Source organism: Strongylocentrotus purpuratus, unplaced genomic scaffold, assembly GCF_000002235.5.
Source record: "Strongylocentrotus purpuratus isolate Spur 01 unplaced genomic scaffold, Spur_5.0 spur5_scaffold_16, whole genome shotgun sequence".
In the NCBI taxonomy this organism is placed as follows: Eukaryota; Metazoa; Echinodermata; class Echinoidea; order Camarodonta; family Strongylocentrotidae; genus Strongylocentrotus; species Strongylocentrotus purpuratus.
This window is the reverse complement of record NW_022145601.1, coordinates 25,597,500-25,614,741: the sequence shown is the minus strand read 5'-3', so window position 1 is coordinate 25,614,741 and position 17,242 is coordinate 25,597,500. Positions and strand designations below refer to the sequence as shown.

The 17,242-nt window shown below is 37.3% G+C and overlaps 1 protein-coding gene across 1 annotated transcript in view; it reads left to right on the top strand.

Moving 5' to 3' along the window:
- The window catches only part of LOC581842 (vacuolar protein sorting-associated protein 13D), a 90,329-nt gene extending 73,904 nt beyond the window's left edge, over positions 1-16,425 (top strand). The window contains exons 65-76 of the mRNA XM_030987496.1: positions 57-229; positions 1,089-1,235; positions 1,581-1,730; positions 2,359-2,487; positions 3,952-4,088; positions 4,358-4,607; positions 5,420-5,587; positions 6,650-6,856; positions 8,108-8,361; positions 8,834-8,991; positions 14,426-14,604; positions 16,237-16,425. Coding sequence (XP_030843356.1) covers positions 57-229; positions 1,089-1,235; positions 1,581-1,730; positions 2,359-2,487; positions 3,952-4,088; positions 4,358-4,607; positions 5,420-5,587; positions 6,650-6,856; positions 8,108-8,361; positions 8,834-8,991; positions 14,426-14,604; positions 16,237-16,353 — 2,069 coding nt within the window. The 3' untranslated portion in view covers positions 16,354-16,425. The remainder of the gene's footprint in view (positions 1-56; positions 230-1,088; positions 1,236-1,580; positions 1,731-2,358; positions 2,488-3,951; positions 4,089-4,357; positions 4,608-5,419; positions 5,588-6,649; positions 6,857-8,107; positions 8,362-8,833; positions 8,992-14,425; positions 14,605-16,236) is intronic.
- Positions 16,426-17,242: the final 817 nt, after the last annotated feature.

Sequence of the window (17,242 nt, the reverse complement as noted above, 5' to 3'; positions counted from 1 at the left end):
AGAGGGCCCAGACAGAATAATTACCCTTTCTTACAATATATTTTTTGTATCCTCAGGGAGTGAGCTAATCCTGATAGCCGGTGGCAGACTGGATGTTTCGCAGGATGAGATACCTCTAGAGCAGGTCATCACCAGACAGAAGAACCTTCCAGGATCAGGCAACCTCGCTGTCCAGGTCGTAGCGGATGGACCAACAAGAGTCCTCTACATCAGTGACAACATTCAGCAGGTATTAAACTACTGTAGGTGTAGATGTGTACATAGAGTTCTGGGAGTGTTTCACAAAAGCTAAAATTAACTTAAAGTTGGACTTAACTATGGCAGGCCATTTATGCCACTGGTTGCTCTCACTATTGGTCTCTCAATTCTGATCTTTAGATAATATTTTTTCCTTCAATAATGAACTATCAAAAAAGGTACATTCTGTAGATTTATGAGCACGATTTGTACGTCCCTTGAGAGACCAATACCAGAAAATGGTGAGAGCAAACAGCGGCATGAACAGCCTGCCATAGTTAAGTCCAACTTAAAGTCTATCTTAGTCTTTGTGAAACACTCCCCAGATGTTTGAGTAAAAACAACTTGGACAAGCATCAAGGTAATTTCTGATCGACCAACAAGAGCCCTGTTCATCAATGACAACATCCAATAGGTTGTTAGTTGTTTGTAGAGTTTTCATGTTTGAGTAGGCAGGACAGAATGTTTCTGTAAATTAGGGTCAGGCAAATCCAGTGCCCAGGCCATTACTGCTGGACTATTAAACCAGAGTCCTGTACAGAAATGCCAACATCCAACTGGTAAAAAGTGTTGCTTGTTGACATATTTGAACGGCTTGGAAAAATGTTTCTAAAACTTCAGATCAGGATCAAGCAACTTCAGTGCCAAGGTCATTACTTCTGGACCAACCAGATCCCTGCACATCAATGACAACACCCAACAGGTTGGTAGTTGTGTTTGTTTAGGTGTCCAATTTTAGTGGCTGGAACAGACTGTTATATGAAATATGTACATGATGTGGCTGTCTTGCATGTAATTCATTCCTTGTTCTCCTTGATATGCACTGCTAAACTTGATTATGTTTGTCACAGTCTGCACCCCAGAAACCAGCCAGCGTCATCCCAGGCTCTTCCGTAGATGAGTTTGAGATGGTAGAAGTCAAAGCTCGGATGTCAAAGGTCACAGCAGAGAGCCAGAATCAACAGGGCGGCACTTCCAAGAAGGGCAAAGAGCTAGAGGTAAAGAAGAAATTTTGTTTCATTAACAAGAATTGCAATTTTTTTCTCAAATTTTTAATTTAATTAAAATGAGAAATTTTAATGTTAATTTATCTTTTCAATGAATTATCAATACAACTGTGGGTGGAATGAAAAACAAAACAAATAATAATTGTTACATCTTATTATCCATTACCTATACCTACATGTAGTATTCATTTATATGTTGTTGTAAAACTCAAATGCCATGAGAGCAAAGTAAGACTAACATTTTGTCAGATATATTCTATAATAATTTCCTGTGTATTGAAACTAAGTTGTACAAATTTTGGCTAATTCTATTTTCTATTTCTTTCTATGTTGTAGATTGCCCTATGGTTGAAGGAAGGGGTTGGTCTGTCTCTAGTGAACAGAGCTCCTGAGGAGTTGGCTTATATTACCCTGACTGGCATTGATGTCCATTACATACAGACGAGCAAGGAGGTCGATCTCAATGCCAGCGTCTGTAAAATTCAGGTGAGTTTGATGGTGGTGATGATGATGTTGGTGATGATGATGGTGGTGATTGTGGTGGTGGTGGTGTTGATCATGATGGTGGTGGTGGTAGTGATAATAATGATAAAGGTGGTGGCGGTGATGACGACAATGGAAATGATGATGGTTGGTGGTGGTGGTGGTGATGTTGATCATGATAGTGGTGGTGGTAGTGATAATAATGATAATGGTGATGGTGGTTGTGATGACGACAACGGAAATGATGATGATGATCATGATGCTGCTGTTGCTTAGATGATGATGATGATGATGATGATGATATGATGATGATGATGGTGGTGGTGGTGGTGATAATGAAGTTGATGGTGATGATAATGCTGATGACAGTGAAGTTAGTGATGAGGATGGTGATGGTGATGATGATAGTGATGTTGCTTTTGGTGGTGGTAGTGTTGTTGTTGAAAGTGGAAGTGGTGTAGATGATGATGAAGAGGATGATGATGAAGATCATAATGTTGATGTTACTGATGACAAGAGAAATTGAAGTGGTGATGTTGGTGTTCAGTTATAAAGAGTCTATCACTAAATGTGATAATATTGTATCAAGATAACAATCCCTATTCTTGATACATTTTGCTTTCCATTTAAGATTGACAACCAGCTTGCTCAAGCTCAGAAACCAGTCATGTTATTTGCCTCAGACAAAGAAGGTCGGCCAGCTCTCAGCCTAGTAGCTACCAAGCAGCTAGGGGGTTCCCCAACAGTGGAAATCTACAAGGTATTAAACAGCAGTCTCTTGCCAAATACATGTAGATAGTAACAAATAATTACCGTTGGTGAAGGTGATAGGACAGACTATCACTTCCGAGGCGATCTGGATGTAGCTATCTTTCCGAAGCGAAGCGTATACATTCAGATCACCGAGGAAGTGATAGTTTGCCATTGCCTGAAACCAAAAGGTGATTATTTGTTTTATATTCCACATTGGAAACATTTCACTTCTTCCGTCATTTTAGAGCAACAAGTCATTAATTAACAGCTACATGTAGCAAACGGTGTACGATACGTGTACTGCACGTACAGTGCATGTGGTACTTATGTACAGTCGTATGTATATTACGCAACATAGACAATCTTCAGTGAACACAGTGCAATGAACTTTTCTTCTCCCATCAATGATGGGCGAACGTTCTTTCATCATATGATTTTACTTTTGACCAATCGTAGCTCAAGATTCTTTGTATGTGGAATATAATACAAAATAATTAGGATGTCCTTTATTCACTCTACATACATGCCCTGGATGACTTGATGTTGCAACATACGTAGTAACGTTTTAGAGATTGAGGTGCGAGAAGTGATAGGTGTAAGTTATTCTCAGACCGGAACATTTTGCATGTTAGAAACTTTCACAGATTTAGAAAATGATCCTGATTCGAGAAAACATCATTCCGCAGACGGTTTGAATGAAGACACACAAAACTATTTGTTTCTTTCTTTGTGCAATTTACAGCATTTTCTTGCCTTAAAATTCTCATTGTTAGCAAGTGGTAAAATTTCATGTAAAAAAGGTTGCTGGTTGTGCTGAAGTACATGTACATGTATGGGGCATGGAGAAGGAGAAACAAAGATGTAGGGAAGACAGTGATGGCAAGCACTATGCATCGGTGAGTGTGGGAGGCTACATGTACATTGGTGAGATGTGTAGGCTGAGACAGACACAGAGAGAGAGAGAGACAGACATACAGAGAGAGAGAGAGACAGACATACAGATACAGAGAGAGAGAGAGAGAGAGAGAGAGAGACAGACAGACATACAGACAGACATACAGAGACAAACAGAGAGACAGAAATACAGGCAGACATAAAGAGAGACAGACAGACAGACATACATACAGAGACAGACAGAGAGAGAGAGAGACAGTCAGACAGACAGACATACAGAGAGACACACAGATAGACAGACAGACATACAGAGACAGAGAGAGAGACAGACAGACAGACAGAGAGAGAGAGAGAGACAGACAGACAGACATACAGAGACAGACAGAGAGAGAGACAGACAGAGAGACAGACAAATAGAGAGAGACAGACAGACAGAGAGAGAGAGAGAGCCAGACATACAGAGAAAGAGACAGGTAGACAGACAGACAGACAGAGAAAGGTAGAGAGAGGCTGACAGATAGACAGAGAGTAATATAGATCAGATATTAATGATTGATTATCTCTTTGTGAACTTCAGAGATTGGTCCTGACAGTGAGTAAGATGACACTGAATGTAGAAGAACTTCTGCTTCTCAAGCTGCTTCAAATGAGTGGATTCTCTCAACCAGATATCACCACGGAAACGACGGATGAGACGCACTATGATACCATCAGGTTTGTCACCATTACTGATTTTCATTACCAACATCATCGTTGTCATCAACAAAAATAGTCATCATCATCATCTATTAGATATATCTCCATTATCAATATTTATGTTAGTAATTGCCGTATGCCCTCACAAATTTAACAACTCGCAAATTCGTCCTTGAACATTTTATTTGCGAAAATATTGGCTTGTATAGTACATTGTTCTTGCAGAAGGTATACTGATAGAAAGACAGTGTTGATCAGTAGGGTCTTTTTTATTCCTCTCCTTGCAGTCCCAGAGACAACAACCAGCCTACGAAGCGGTTCTTCTTTGAGACCCTGAAGATCCATGCCAAGGACTTCCGTCTTAGCATGTACACCTCTACCAAGATCCCCAAGGACCTCAATCAGCTCAAGACAAGCATGAGGCTCTTCTTGATCCAGTTTGAAGAAGCTCCCGTCTCCTTGGATCCCTTCACAAGGCAACATCCCTTCGAGACGCAGGAGTTTCTCTTGGAATCAGTTGCCAAACACTACACAGAGGTGGGTGTGTGGGGCAATTTTTTTACCTTTTTTACCTTGGATATTTGTTAGCCCTGCGCTTAGTGGAGAATATGGTGCTATGACATTTACTTTTGACCATTTGTAAGCACTGCTCAAAGGTGCGTTTGCAAGACTGTAGCATTTTGTTCTTTAGTTCTCCTGTATGATATTTCTAGAATATTTGTGCTGTATGATTGACATGTAAATTTTCCGTTCGTATCGATAGATCCTTAATGTAGAATTTAGCGAAATTTTTGATTAAATTATCTGCATTTTTTGAATAATTTCCTTTGAACATTTCAAAACCAACAATGTTCTTTGTAGCTCCGAGCGGACTTTTATTGATGTTCTTTATCTGATAGGCCTGGTGCTATAAACATGTAGCTGATATTTTTTATGGAATTTATGCCCTCGGGGGTGTTTCATAAAGATCCTAAGTCAAACTTAATACTAAGTTGGGTTTGAACATTTTGGAGAGCCGTTTGTAGCCTTGAAATGAAATATATTCGTAAGCAAAAATTCAAGTATTGTAGACTTTTCATAAATTCCACATCAAGAACATAAAATCTCCTTGGTAAAAGAAAATATGAATGATTTTAATCAACATTTTATGCCTTTTGAAATAACTTTTACAAAATATTTTCATAGATGCTAACAGTTTTCCATAATTGTTCAGTCAAACTTAGAGATAAGTTCAACTAAGGATCTTTATGAAACATCCCCCTGTAGTGTTAAACACTGTAACATGGTCTCAGATGGATTTATTTTTCTTTTTTGTTACTCTCCTTTTTGATCAAAATTCTCTCCCCCAGGAGCTAAAGAGTCAAGCAGTGAAGATCCTAGGTTCTGTGGACTTCTTGGGTAACCCCATCGGTCTGCTCCAGGACTTTAAGGATGGTCTGAAGGAACTGGTCTTAGAAGGGAGTGTGACGGGTCTAGTCAAGAACGTGACCCATGGCATGTCAAACACAGCTGCAAAGGTATATTGTCATCATACAAGACTTTATCCCAGTAAACTATTATAATAATAATAATAGCTCACATTTATAATGCACCTAATACTTTGTTTCTAGGCGCAGTACATGATTATTACCCCGGTCATCGGATTCAGGCTTTCCCTAAACAATGTATGCACATTCTCCACTCTCTGGGGAGCATTCCACCAGTCACCATTTTACAAGCCCCACTTGTTAATCCAACCACATAAACTTTCGCATCCTACCGGGTAGCTATTTAACACCTGAGTGGAGAGTGGCAAATGTAGATTAACGTCTTGCCAAAGTACATTAGTGCCGTGGTGGGACTTGAACTCCGTACCTTGTGATTTGCAGTTGGGTGGCTCATCTACTAGACCACAACAACTCTACAATGCATTCGTATAATATGTGTACTAAAAGAAAGTTTGCTCTCCTCAATCAAGTGCCGCAAAGTTTACAAACATTTGAAGTACATATAGATTCATTGAGCAAGTCTTCAATATTTATTTTTATTTTTGCATTTTTGGGCTTTATGAAAATGAAATTAGTCCATGGTATCAGCATGCACATTAAACTATTCTGAATTTCATGAAAAAAAGGCAGCAGTTCTTAGCGAAGTTTTACATGTAGACAGTTTAGATCACATACATGTAAACCACAAAAAGGATTACCATACTTGTTTATTACAGTATGATTGGTCCACAATTTACAAGCTCTGCTTTTCAGTGGACCTCTTCATTTCCTCAAAATATAAATCCAGTTAAATTTTTAACTCAATTTTTGTCTACCTTAAATGTATAAATTACTCTAAAGATTTGTTTATTACAAATGTAAATATGTTTTGTATACATTTTACATTGTATTCGTTATTATGTATTGTATTTTGTTGGAAATGAAAAATAAAAATGAATGAAAATGAATGAAAGTAGATATACATTTGTACATATAATAAAACTGAATGAAGCGAACATCCTGTCAAGGTAGTGACCGTAAATATCGCTTCATGAAGATGTTTTGCTGAAGAGCAATTAGAATAAAAGTGGGCTGCATATTTCAATTCCACAGGTGACGGGAACCATCTCTGACGGGATCGGGACGGCAACCTTTGACAACCGTCATCAGGAGATGAGAAGCGTGATCCGAGAGACGCACGGTGGAACCAGCTCCGGTCATCTGTCTGCAGGGGTCAAGGGGTTTGCGTTTGGAGTGGTCGGTGGCTTGACCAGTATGTTCACTCAGACCTACAAAGGAGCTTCAGAGGATGGGGTTGAGGTGAGTGCAAGAGGCTATGCCGGTCAAATTATTGTATATGCCAAGTACAGTGTATTTAAAGGGTTTGGGTATCTTTGTCTGTGATTCTGAAACCAACTCCTGGATTTAGCTCATGCTCAGTCAGGACCCCATGATTTTTACAAGCCGATCGCCTGTCTGATTATCAAGATATTTATGATTGGAAATCAACAATTTTCGTTTTCCTAACGGTTTTTATAACACTACAGTCTATTGAGGAAAATAAGTATGGTGAAACTGGTCACTCAAAGATTTTTACTTTTTTGAGGCACTTCATAATCATTTTGAACCGCAAATTTTTTAGGGCTTTAATATTACACCATATCACAGACACTGGTAACACGTAGGGCTATGCATCTCAGATTTAAACGATGCCTTTAAGTATCTGCCATCTCTGAACCAAAGACAAGGATATTCTCCAGATGTGTTCGTACCCTTATAAGATGCTTGATCCTCAGTGCAAACTTTTCACAAAGCAATATCGCATATGATCGCGATTTTATCTTGCATTTTGAAGAAACAAACACATTGGGTGTCTCTATTAAAGAGGCCTGGATATACATGTATTCTGTATATCAAACCCTACATTTAGACTTCAAAGGTCTATTGTAACATGGGATTGATTCAGTCTACTCAAAACTTATATGTATATAATACTGTTTGGAAGTTCATTGAGAAATATTACAATTAAAAGTTGAATTTAAAACTTGACTATTTATGAAATACAAAAATGTGAAGTCCAGTACACCTAAGTGTATGTGCATAAACTGCCACAAATTATTGTGGCATATAGGACCAAGCCAAAAGTGTATGTTCTGTTAGCATGTGTTTGGGAATACCTTCCTTTCAATGTTATCAATAATATTATCTTCTACATACTGATTTGTAGTATAAGGTCTGTCATTAAACAGAGTGATTTGAGATACAATGCCTGCACTTGTGTATCAGATGTTGTAAAATTTAATTCTCAAAAAAAAATAAAAAAATAATCATCCTACATCAAGATTTACCGTAGGCTTGCGGTTGCACCATGTGAGAGAGGGGGAGGATTGGGGAGTCCTGAAAAGGACTGTTGGTATAGTCTTGAAAAAGACTGTTGGTTATCTTTCTCCCCCTCTCTCACATGGTGCAACAGCAAGCCTACTGTATATCTACATCACCATGCAAGCCGATACTTATAAGCAGCATCTACATAAAAATTATCAGTATCTTCTTTTTTTTTCCCCTCCTCAGGGACTTATGAAGGGGATAGGGCGTGGCATCATGGGTACCGTCACCAAGCCTGCTGCCGGTCTGTTTGACCTCGCCTCGGGTACCATGAATGCCATCCGTAGCTCCACCACCAGTGAGAGCCACCTAATGCCCCCTAGGGTCAGACCACCACGGTGCTGTAGGAGTCCCTCAGGGGTGCTTGCTAGGTACTCATTACACGACTCCAGGGGCATGGAGTTTGTTAGTGTGCTCTGTGAAGGCACTAGTGGAGAAAGGTGAGTTTACGAGCATGCTAAGAAAACCTTTTGCACTATACATTTTTTTTTTAATTTCATGCAGCAAAAAGAAAAATGGTCAATGTGGAAAATTCAGGTATCTGCATACCATAGGGAGGGACAACAGGCCTTTGTCATTCTAGACGTATACACTAGTAATTTTCTAGCCATTTGTTTTTAAATGTTTCCTTGCCATTCTGCCTTTAGATCTGGGCATCTCCAGCAGCTGCAAAAAAAGCATCAAACAGCTGTTTGATTTAGCACAAGAATTTATGATAATATTTTCAAGAATAAATCAAAGGGTAAAACTAAAACAAAAAATTGATAATTCATTATTGAAGGAAAAAATACTATCTAAAGATCATAATGGTGAGAGCAAACAGTGCCTGCCATAGTTAAGTCCAACTTGAAGTTGATCTTAGTCTTTGTGAAACACTCCCCTAATATATTAACAAATAACATTTTATATCAGATACTTCATGATGGACGAGTTACGGAACCATCCATTAGACGGCATGCAGGTCCTGATCACCAGTGAATGCACCTACTTCTTGTCCCTCACAAACCTTCAGGAACCTGTTCTTAGTGTGTTCCATTCTGAGCTCTTCCATGCTAAACATATACTACAAGGTAAGAACCAGACTCTACCATTCAGTAATAGGGGTAGATCATCTTGTCTTTATCACATTTATGAAGATGAGAATCTGTGAGCATGACGCTGTATTTTGTTTTACATGTAGTAACCTTGGTGAGTGTTAAAGGCATCGTTTAACAATGTTAAATCTGAGTTGCATGGCCCTACGTGTTTTCAGTGTCTGTGATATGGTGTAATATTGAAGCCCTAACAAAATTGCGTTTCAAAATGATCATGAAGTGCCTAAAAAAAGTAAAAATCTTTGAGTGACTGGTTTTACCATACTCATTTTCCGTGATAGAATGTAGTGTTATAAAAACCGTTGGGAAAAGGTTTTTGAAATTTCTAATTCTAATCATGAATATCTTGTGAAAGTCATTGGATCCCTGACTGAGCTAAAGGTTTATAATTATGATTGCAGCATGAGGTAAATCCTGGATTTTGTTAAGAATCTGAGGCAAAGATACCCAATCTTTTTATCATGTATTCATGTATTTTCCTCTCTGGCCTTCATGAGATGCATTGTTATTCCCTTCATTTTAAAAGTTTCCCATTTTGTTACTCTGTTTCAACAATACCACATCATGCAGTGAAGGAAATATATCGATTACCCTGTTTTCATATCATGCATTTCACACCAATATACTCTAGAGGATAAAATTATGTTCGGTGGATTAATTTTCAGTTAACTGATTTATGCAGTGGTACTGGTAACCTCTGATGTGAATGCAAAAAACTAAAACATTGACTTATTTGAAAGTGGGTCCTTTTTTGTTCTTATTCATAAGCTTCTTACTTTGAGAGTGATAACCCCCGTCATAAGCAAGGTCTGCATTGCACCTGTAAGTTGTGGTGGAACTTTATGCATCACAACTCTCGCATACTAACTGTATATCTGTGCAATGGCAGCATCCTCTTATTTAGTGCATTTTGGGAGTAGAAATGATTTTTGTTCTTCTCTCAATCTATTGGTTTGAATTGCATTAGCTAGGCTTTCTTTTCTGGTGCCCCCCCTGAAATTTTGTCAAAATGCCCCTCCCCCTCAGTAGGAAAAAAAAATTCATTACAAGGCACACATAAAAAGTGAATGCCAAGCCCCCCCCCCAAAAAAAAAAAAAAAAAAAAAAAGAATAATAATAATAATAATAATAATAATAATAATAATGATGATGATGATGATGATGATGATGATGATGATGATGATGATGATGATGATGATGATGATGATGATGATGATGATGATGATGATGATGATGATGATGATGATGATGATGATGATGATGATAATGATAATAATAATAATAATAATAATAATAATAATAATAATAATAATAATAATAATAAATATTAAAAAACAAGCAAAAAAAAAATAGGTATCTGACCCTTTTTTTGTAATTAATGACCTAATAATTAATACAATTTCAGTGTACAGAGGTTAGAATGAGTGTCAGAACACAGGATTGTAACCTTCTTCAATTTCAGTAGACACTTTTAACAAACATGTATGCTGTGCATTTACACATAATTGTACCAGCTGTTCGTTACCAATATGCGGCGGGACTCCAGCACATCCACTTGACTTCTTTGCTACACCCCTCTCAATATGTGTGGCATAGCAAGTTCCACCATGCATGGCCTATGCAGGAAGGTAAATAGCGGGACAGTCCATTAGCTAGAATAGGGGTGTGCCTGCGGAGGAGTACATTTTCCATCCTAATTTCAACATTGAGCATGATGGTTTAAGTTCACTTTTTGTTAAGATCTGTGATCTCTCATTGGCCTTGTTTTTTGAAAAATCCTTCTTTAATTTTTCTGTTTAACTATAAATGTATCATTACCTTCATAGATAGAAACAGATCATTATTACCAAGAGAAATTCATGGTCCGCCTCTCTTGTGACATTTCCTATTTCAAGGTTGTTGTAGAAAAGTGTTTCACCCGTTGCCTACAGGAACCAGGTGATCTCTGTATGAAGCCTATGGGGTTAGGAGAAGTCAGTAGTGATAGGATGTACAGTTATGTCCTCTGATAAGGCCTTTCATTCACAGTTGCCTCTTGTAACCCGGGTGTAGGAAGTTGGTGTCTGGTTGGAAGGGAGTCATTGAATGCTTTGAGCACCACGATAGGAGTCTAGTTTTTCTTTTGTTGGGATGAGTTTTAGAAAGCCTGCAGTGCAACTGGGTAATATATGAGTACAATTCAATAATAAGCCAGTGTTAATATGTTACATTAAAAAACAACCAGTATTGAGGAGGGACTCTGACAGATGTACAATGTAGATTCCAATCTGATATATTGTCCATGTTTTTATCTCATATTTGGCATCATCTCGGTATCCAAAACTAGGATTCTATACCAAATTATAAATGTCAAAAGGTAATACACAGTGTTAGTCAGGGCCTTGAATTTGGTTATTTTGCCAAGTGGTTTTAGATCATCTGAGATCCAATTAATTTACTTTTCTTAAAATACATGAAGTTTGGAACGCTACGTAACAAAGGTTTGTGTTATATATTCGGCCTTACATATCTATGTTACTCATTGAACACTCTCTTTTTCTTTGGCGATTTCATTTTCATATTGAGCCTTGTCATCATAGAGAAAGACTTGATTATAGAATTATATTTTTGCAAGCAATTTAATTTTAAAATATTCATATTGTGCTAATAATTATAGGCATACTTTAGTTTATTGGCGTATTTCAATCAGAAAGGCCTTTGAATTTATCATTCTAAAACAACTTCTACCAAGCCTTCTCTCTTCCTAACACATCAAAGAATTCCATGCCTTTTTCATGGGAAAAGTGGAGCAACTTACCTTTTGCAATTCAGCTGTTGAGAGCCAGTAGGGCATTAACTCAAATAGTTTTACTTTATTACATGTAGAGAACTTTAACAACCTTTCTGCTTTCAACAGATGATTTCTGAATGTCTGAATACTGGTTAGCTTGTTTTAAACCTTTGGTGATTAAAAAAAAGAAGGACTATGCAATATGTAAAGCATTTCTTTGCAAATGTTAAACATATTTTGAGTTCTGGTGATTAAACTGCATTTCCATGTACATGTAGAAACTGGCTCTGAATATGTTTATTGTGCAGTGAATTGTTTGTTGGATTAGAAAGGCCACCTGTCTACAGTGGCCAGTTTTTCTGTTTCCCCTGGATGGCCTTAATAGACAGGTTTGATTGTATTTTCAATTATGACCAGGGGGGGGGGGGCGTTTCACAAAGCTTTTTGTCAATGATAAAGGACAAAACTCAGTGACAAATCTGCTGATAAACCAATCAGAAGCAAGGATTTCAGTAGCTTATAACAAAAACTGTTATTTGTCACTAATGTCAAGTTTTGTAAAACACCCCCCAGAACTCAACATTGTACAATTCATGGTATAAGTAACCAAGAGTTGCAAGATACATGTGCATCTTCAGTAGTCCTGTCATTTCATCAATGTCATTGGTTCACGAAAATTGTTTCTGAGGGGATGCTGAATGCCGGTGTATCTCAATCATTGTCATACCATTGTTTTACCATTGTTTTAGTGGGTACATTTTGATGTCCAAGTTCTTGAATGTCATCTCTGAACCAATCATCTCTTTAGTTATATCATCCTTATCTGTGCATTCATGAACATGAAAATGTGTGTCATCTCATTTTTCCTACTTGTATTTTCCATGTTTCTGACCCATTGTTAACTTGATACTGATAAGTTGAGTTAACACAGCACTACTCACTTTATTGTAGCATTGTGTATTAGTGGTTAGTCAAAATGTTACCAATCACCTTACAAATGAAATGTGTGCAGCTAGAATGTATGATGAAATCAGCCACAAGTATCCCAACCTGGGGTTCTACCAGCCCGTGGGTGAAGAGTATGGAGAAAAACAAATATAGAATACTAGTAACATAAAACCCAGCACGCAGAATCCAAGACAGACTTGGGTGCCATAATATTTGTATTCCATGTGAGCACATACTGTTAAATAGTCTACTTACAAGTCACTTTTATGTTAATTAAGAGTTTATTAACATGTAAATTTGTAAACATGTAAACTTGCAGTATTTCTTGATATCACTCCACCATCTGTGGCTTGCAGCATGTAGGGGATGGGAGAGATCGCGAAACAAAATAACACAATCTGGACTAAGAGCTCACCAGCGTCTTGGAGATCACTTAAAGCCCCACTGCACTACTTCTAGCTACTTGCGCCCTCTATATCGCAAACAATGCCTAAGTGGTGACCATTGATTCCCCCATGACCCCCTTTTTCTTATGTTAATCAAGAGCTGATTTGATGAGATAACCACGTGGCAGTGACCATGCAGGGAGGTCTAATCCCTCCTGGCCAAACTAGTGCAGATAGGCTTTAAAATATACCAATCACCTAATTTCTGTACATGTAGACTATACAGGTATCTCTCTATAGGAGTCAGATTTGAAGTTTATATCTTGACCAATGTGAAGCAACATGGAACGGCGTACATCAAGAGCAAAACATGTTTTGGTCACAATTAACTTAAAGGGACTTTGTAACATTGTTCAGATGAGAGATAGTGGTGCTAAGGTAGTGACTTCAATGCTAGATGTACAATTAAAGATAATCTGAAAATTCGAGTGAAAACGAATCATTATTCATGGTACAAATTGGGAAAAACTGATCTGATCGATTCCTTAATTCTCCCAACTATATTATTCTACTTTTATTCTGCTACTTGTCAAAGCCTGTTCAGCATCAAGACAAGGACAATTTAATTACATTTTAAGAGAATGTAAATCGTCACAAAGCAATAAAATGGCTCTACATTCCATTTTAGACAGTTAAGTGTTGACAGATTTTTATAGCCTGTTTTATGTATTTTTCTCATGGAAAAACGGTTGGGAAAATTCAAAAATGGTTGGGAGAATTTACTGTTAATCACTGTTAGAGGGTGCCTCACATCGACGCCTTCAAAGAAAACCATAGATATCTTTGTGGTTTGAGAATTTGTTCAGGATTTTTTGCATGTCAGAGGGTTAGTATAGTAGAAGGAATATAGTAAGTAACATTTTATACAAAAATTAAGCAATTTTTTTCATCAACCTTCCACAATGTTACCGAGTCACTTTAAGGAGCTGAATACACTGGATGTATTCTATCATTGTGTTACTGATGGATGCTTCAAATGCAAACAGGTTAATGTGTGAAACACTGTTCTTTATAAACTATAGTTTTCATTCCTAACAAGCATTCTACAGGTGCTCCCTTTTCCTGCTACTCATTTTCACAGTTTGTTTAAATTGACTTAATGCTTATGATTTATTTTTTTTGAACTGTCTGTACTAAATCACATCATATATTTGTTTGTTTTTAATTGAAATAAAGTCTTTTGAATTGAATTTGAACATGATTCTGTAATTTTTTGCCTTTTTCATCAATCTGATTTTGTTCTCAGCTGGGAAGCATTACATAGAGCTGACCAAGGTGGCTAACACAGAGGCTGGTGTATCAGCGCCTAGTCTGGATCTCAAAGAAAGACCCAAGGTTGGGTGTGATAACGAACGCATCGCCAAGAAGGTAAGGCCTGTCCTATCCCTTATTTTAGGCTCACTCATAGGTTTCATAGCAGTTTTTGTATACTGAATGACATGCAAGTGGGGAGGAAGTAGGTTAAAGGCATCGTTTAACAATATTACATCTGAGATGTATGGCTCTACGTGTTATCAGTGTCTGTGATATGGTGTAATATTGAAGCCCTAAAATAATTGCGCTTCAAAATGATCATGAAGTGCCTCAAAAAAGTAAATATCTTTGAATGACTGGTTTTACCATACTCGTTTTCCCCCAATAGACCGTAGTGTTATGAAAACCGTTAGGAAAAAGCAAAATTTGATTTTGATTTCCAGTCATAAATAACTTGATAATCAGACAAGCGATAGGCTGGTAAAAGTCATGGGGTTCCTGACTGACCTAAAGGTTTATAAATATCATTGCAGCATGAGCTAAATCCAGGATTTTGTTTTAGAATCTGAGACACAGTTACCCAATCCCTTTAAGACAAGTTTTGAATTGGTTGACAGTATGACAGTTTTTGGTATGTCAACAATTATTTTAGTGTCACTCCCATATGCTATGGTAAACAGCATAAGTTTACATAGCAGTTTTTGTGTACTGAATGTCTGGTAAGTGGGGATGAAGGAAGTCAACAAAGGTCCTACATGGACCTACTTTAATATCTGTGTGCTATAGATATAAAAATGGGGAGTGTACTGCGTTTATAAAACCACTGGTAAACTACCGCACCTTTCCTGCGGCATACATGTATATACGTATATAAGTCTTTATGCTATTACATTTCAAACTGCTGCCTATGGTTACACTGTGCTTTGTGTATATAATATGTCGGAGGTAAACTTAGCAAAATACGCAACAGCTACATTCCCTCTCTGACATGATTAAAATGGTAGCACCACTATCTAGAAATTCTCAGAGTGAGATATAATGTCTACTGCCTCTCTTTATTTTCTGGAGATACATTTACCCAAATGTCGATCATAAAGTAATCAAATATTGTATGCTGAAGTATTTTGTTTATGGTTCAGACTTTATCTCTTTTCATTATTTTTTTTAATTAGTGGCTTAGAGTGAGTTTGTCTAAATTTGATTCTTCACAGAAAAATACTTCAAAAATTCACAACAAGAAATTAAGATGTGAGAGATTGAGGGTGCAACTACACATTATCTCTAGAATTTAACTAGAAATACATTAACTTACAAACCTCAGTAAAACAGATCAAATGGTTGAAAAATGTATGGCACACAGTAATGGACAAATAGTTTTCTGTTTGATTCATTTTTCAGAAGAACCCATCACCCCTTATAATCGGTGGACTTTCCCTGTGTGGGAATCCACCCCCCTCCCCCCATTATTTGTCAACCTTAATCACCCTCTTTTACTATCTATTTATCTTTGATATTCAATTCAATTTGTAATTATTTCATTTCCAATGGAACGATAAACAAAGGGATTACAGATATAACTACAAAAAAGTATGAACAAATATAATATGTACATATTCATTTTCATCTTGATAAGTATACAAATACACTGTACACATAAATAAATTATTAAAATACAATTATTACAAGAAATTCTTAATTTCTGAGGAAATGGAGGGATCCACCCAAAAATCAGTGCTTGTAGTTTGTGGATCTTCCAGTTATTAACCATTCTTTTTTTTTCTTTTCTAATCTCTCTTTTCCTAGGTTTCCCAGCAGATCAACTATGCTAAGAGTTGTTATGAGGAACTCAAGCAACAAGTCATTATTAAGAGTGACGATGCTTTCCTCAAACTTCATCTACCCTCACACATTGATGACTAGGTTTAAATCTCTTCAAATGCCCTGTGCAATTTATCATTCATGGAGATGTGAGTTGGTCTAGCGATAATATCAGTGGTAAGAGTTGTTATGAGGAACTCAAGCAACAAGTCATTATTAAGAGTGACGATGCTTTCCTCAAACTTCATCTACCCTCACACATTGATGACTAGGTTTAAATCTCTTCAAATGCCCTGTGCAATTTATCATTCATGGAGATGTGAGTTGGTCTAGCGATAATATCAGTGGTACGATCAGGGCGCTGTCTGATAAAGAGTTGATATCAATCGCAGGTTATTTGCGGTTGATATCAATCACAACTATGTACATAAGAGATAGGAGACTGCAAACTTGCGATTGATTTGGATCGATCGTAACTCTTTATAAGACGGGGCCCAGCTCTCTGTCTTCGCCTACAAATTGACACTGATCAGACCCAAGTTTGAACAGGTGTGTGACTCATCTCCTCAAATTCCTATGTAATGACCCTATTTAGGTGGCAAGTACTTTTGCTATGTGGAGATTGCAATTTTTCCAGCTCTACCGGTATATGCCTGTCTTTTGAAATGTGACCCTTTGCGACCCCTTGGACAGAGTCGTTTTAATAAGATGCACAGTTATTATATCTTCCACTCATTTTCTCCCTTTTCCATTTTTTATGTATAAATAATGAGATCTTGTGCTTTAAGAAGTAGCGATGTATTCTCCCATATTAAAGGCACATTATTTTACTTTAAAATGTTACTTAATATCGTTTTGCAATTATATGAACTATAGGTATTCTAAAATCGGTTTGTTACTTCATCCTGATATGTACATGTAGGCTTGAATCAGCCACACTGGTAGCAGCATGATTTGTTTTGTGATTACTCAGAGCAAAGCTATACAAGGT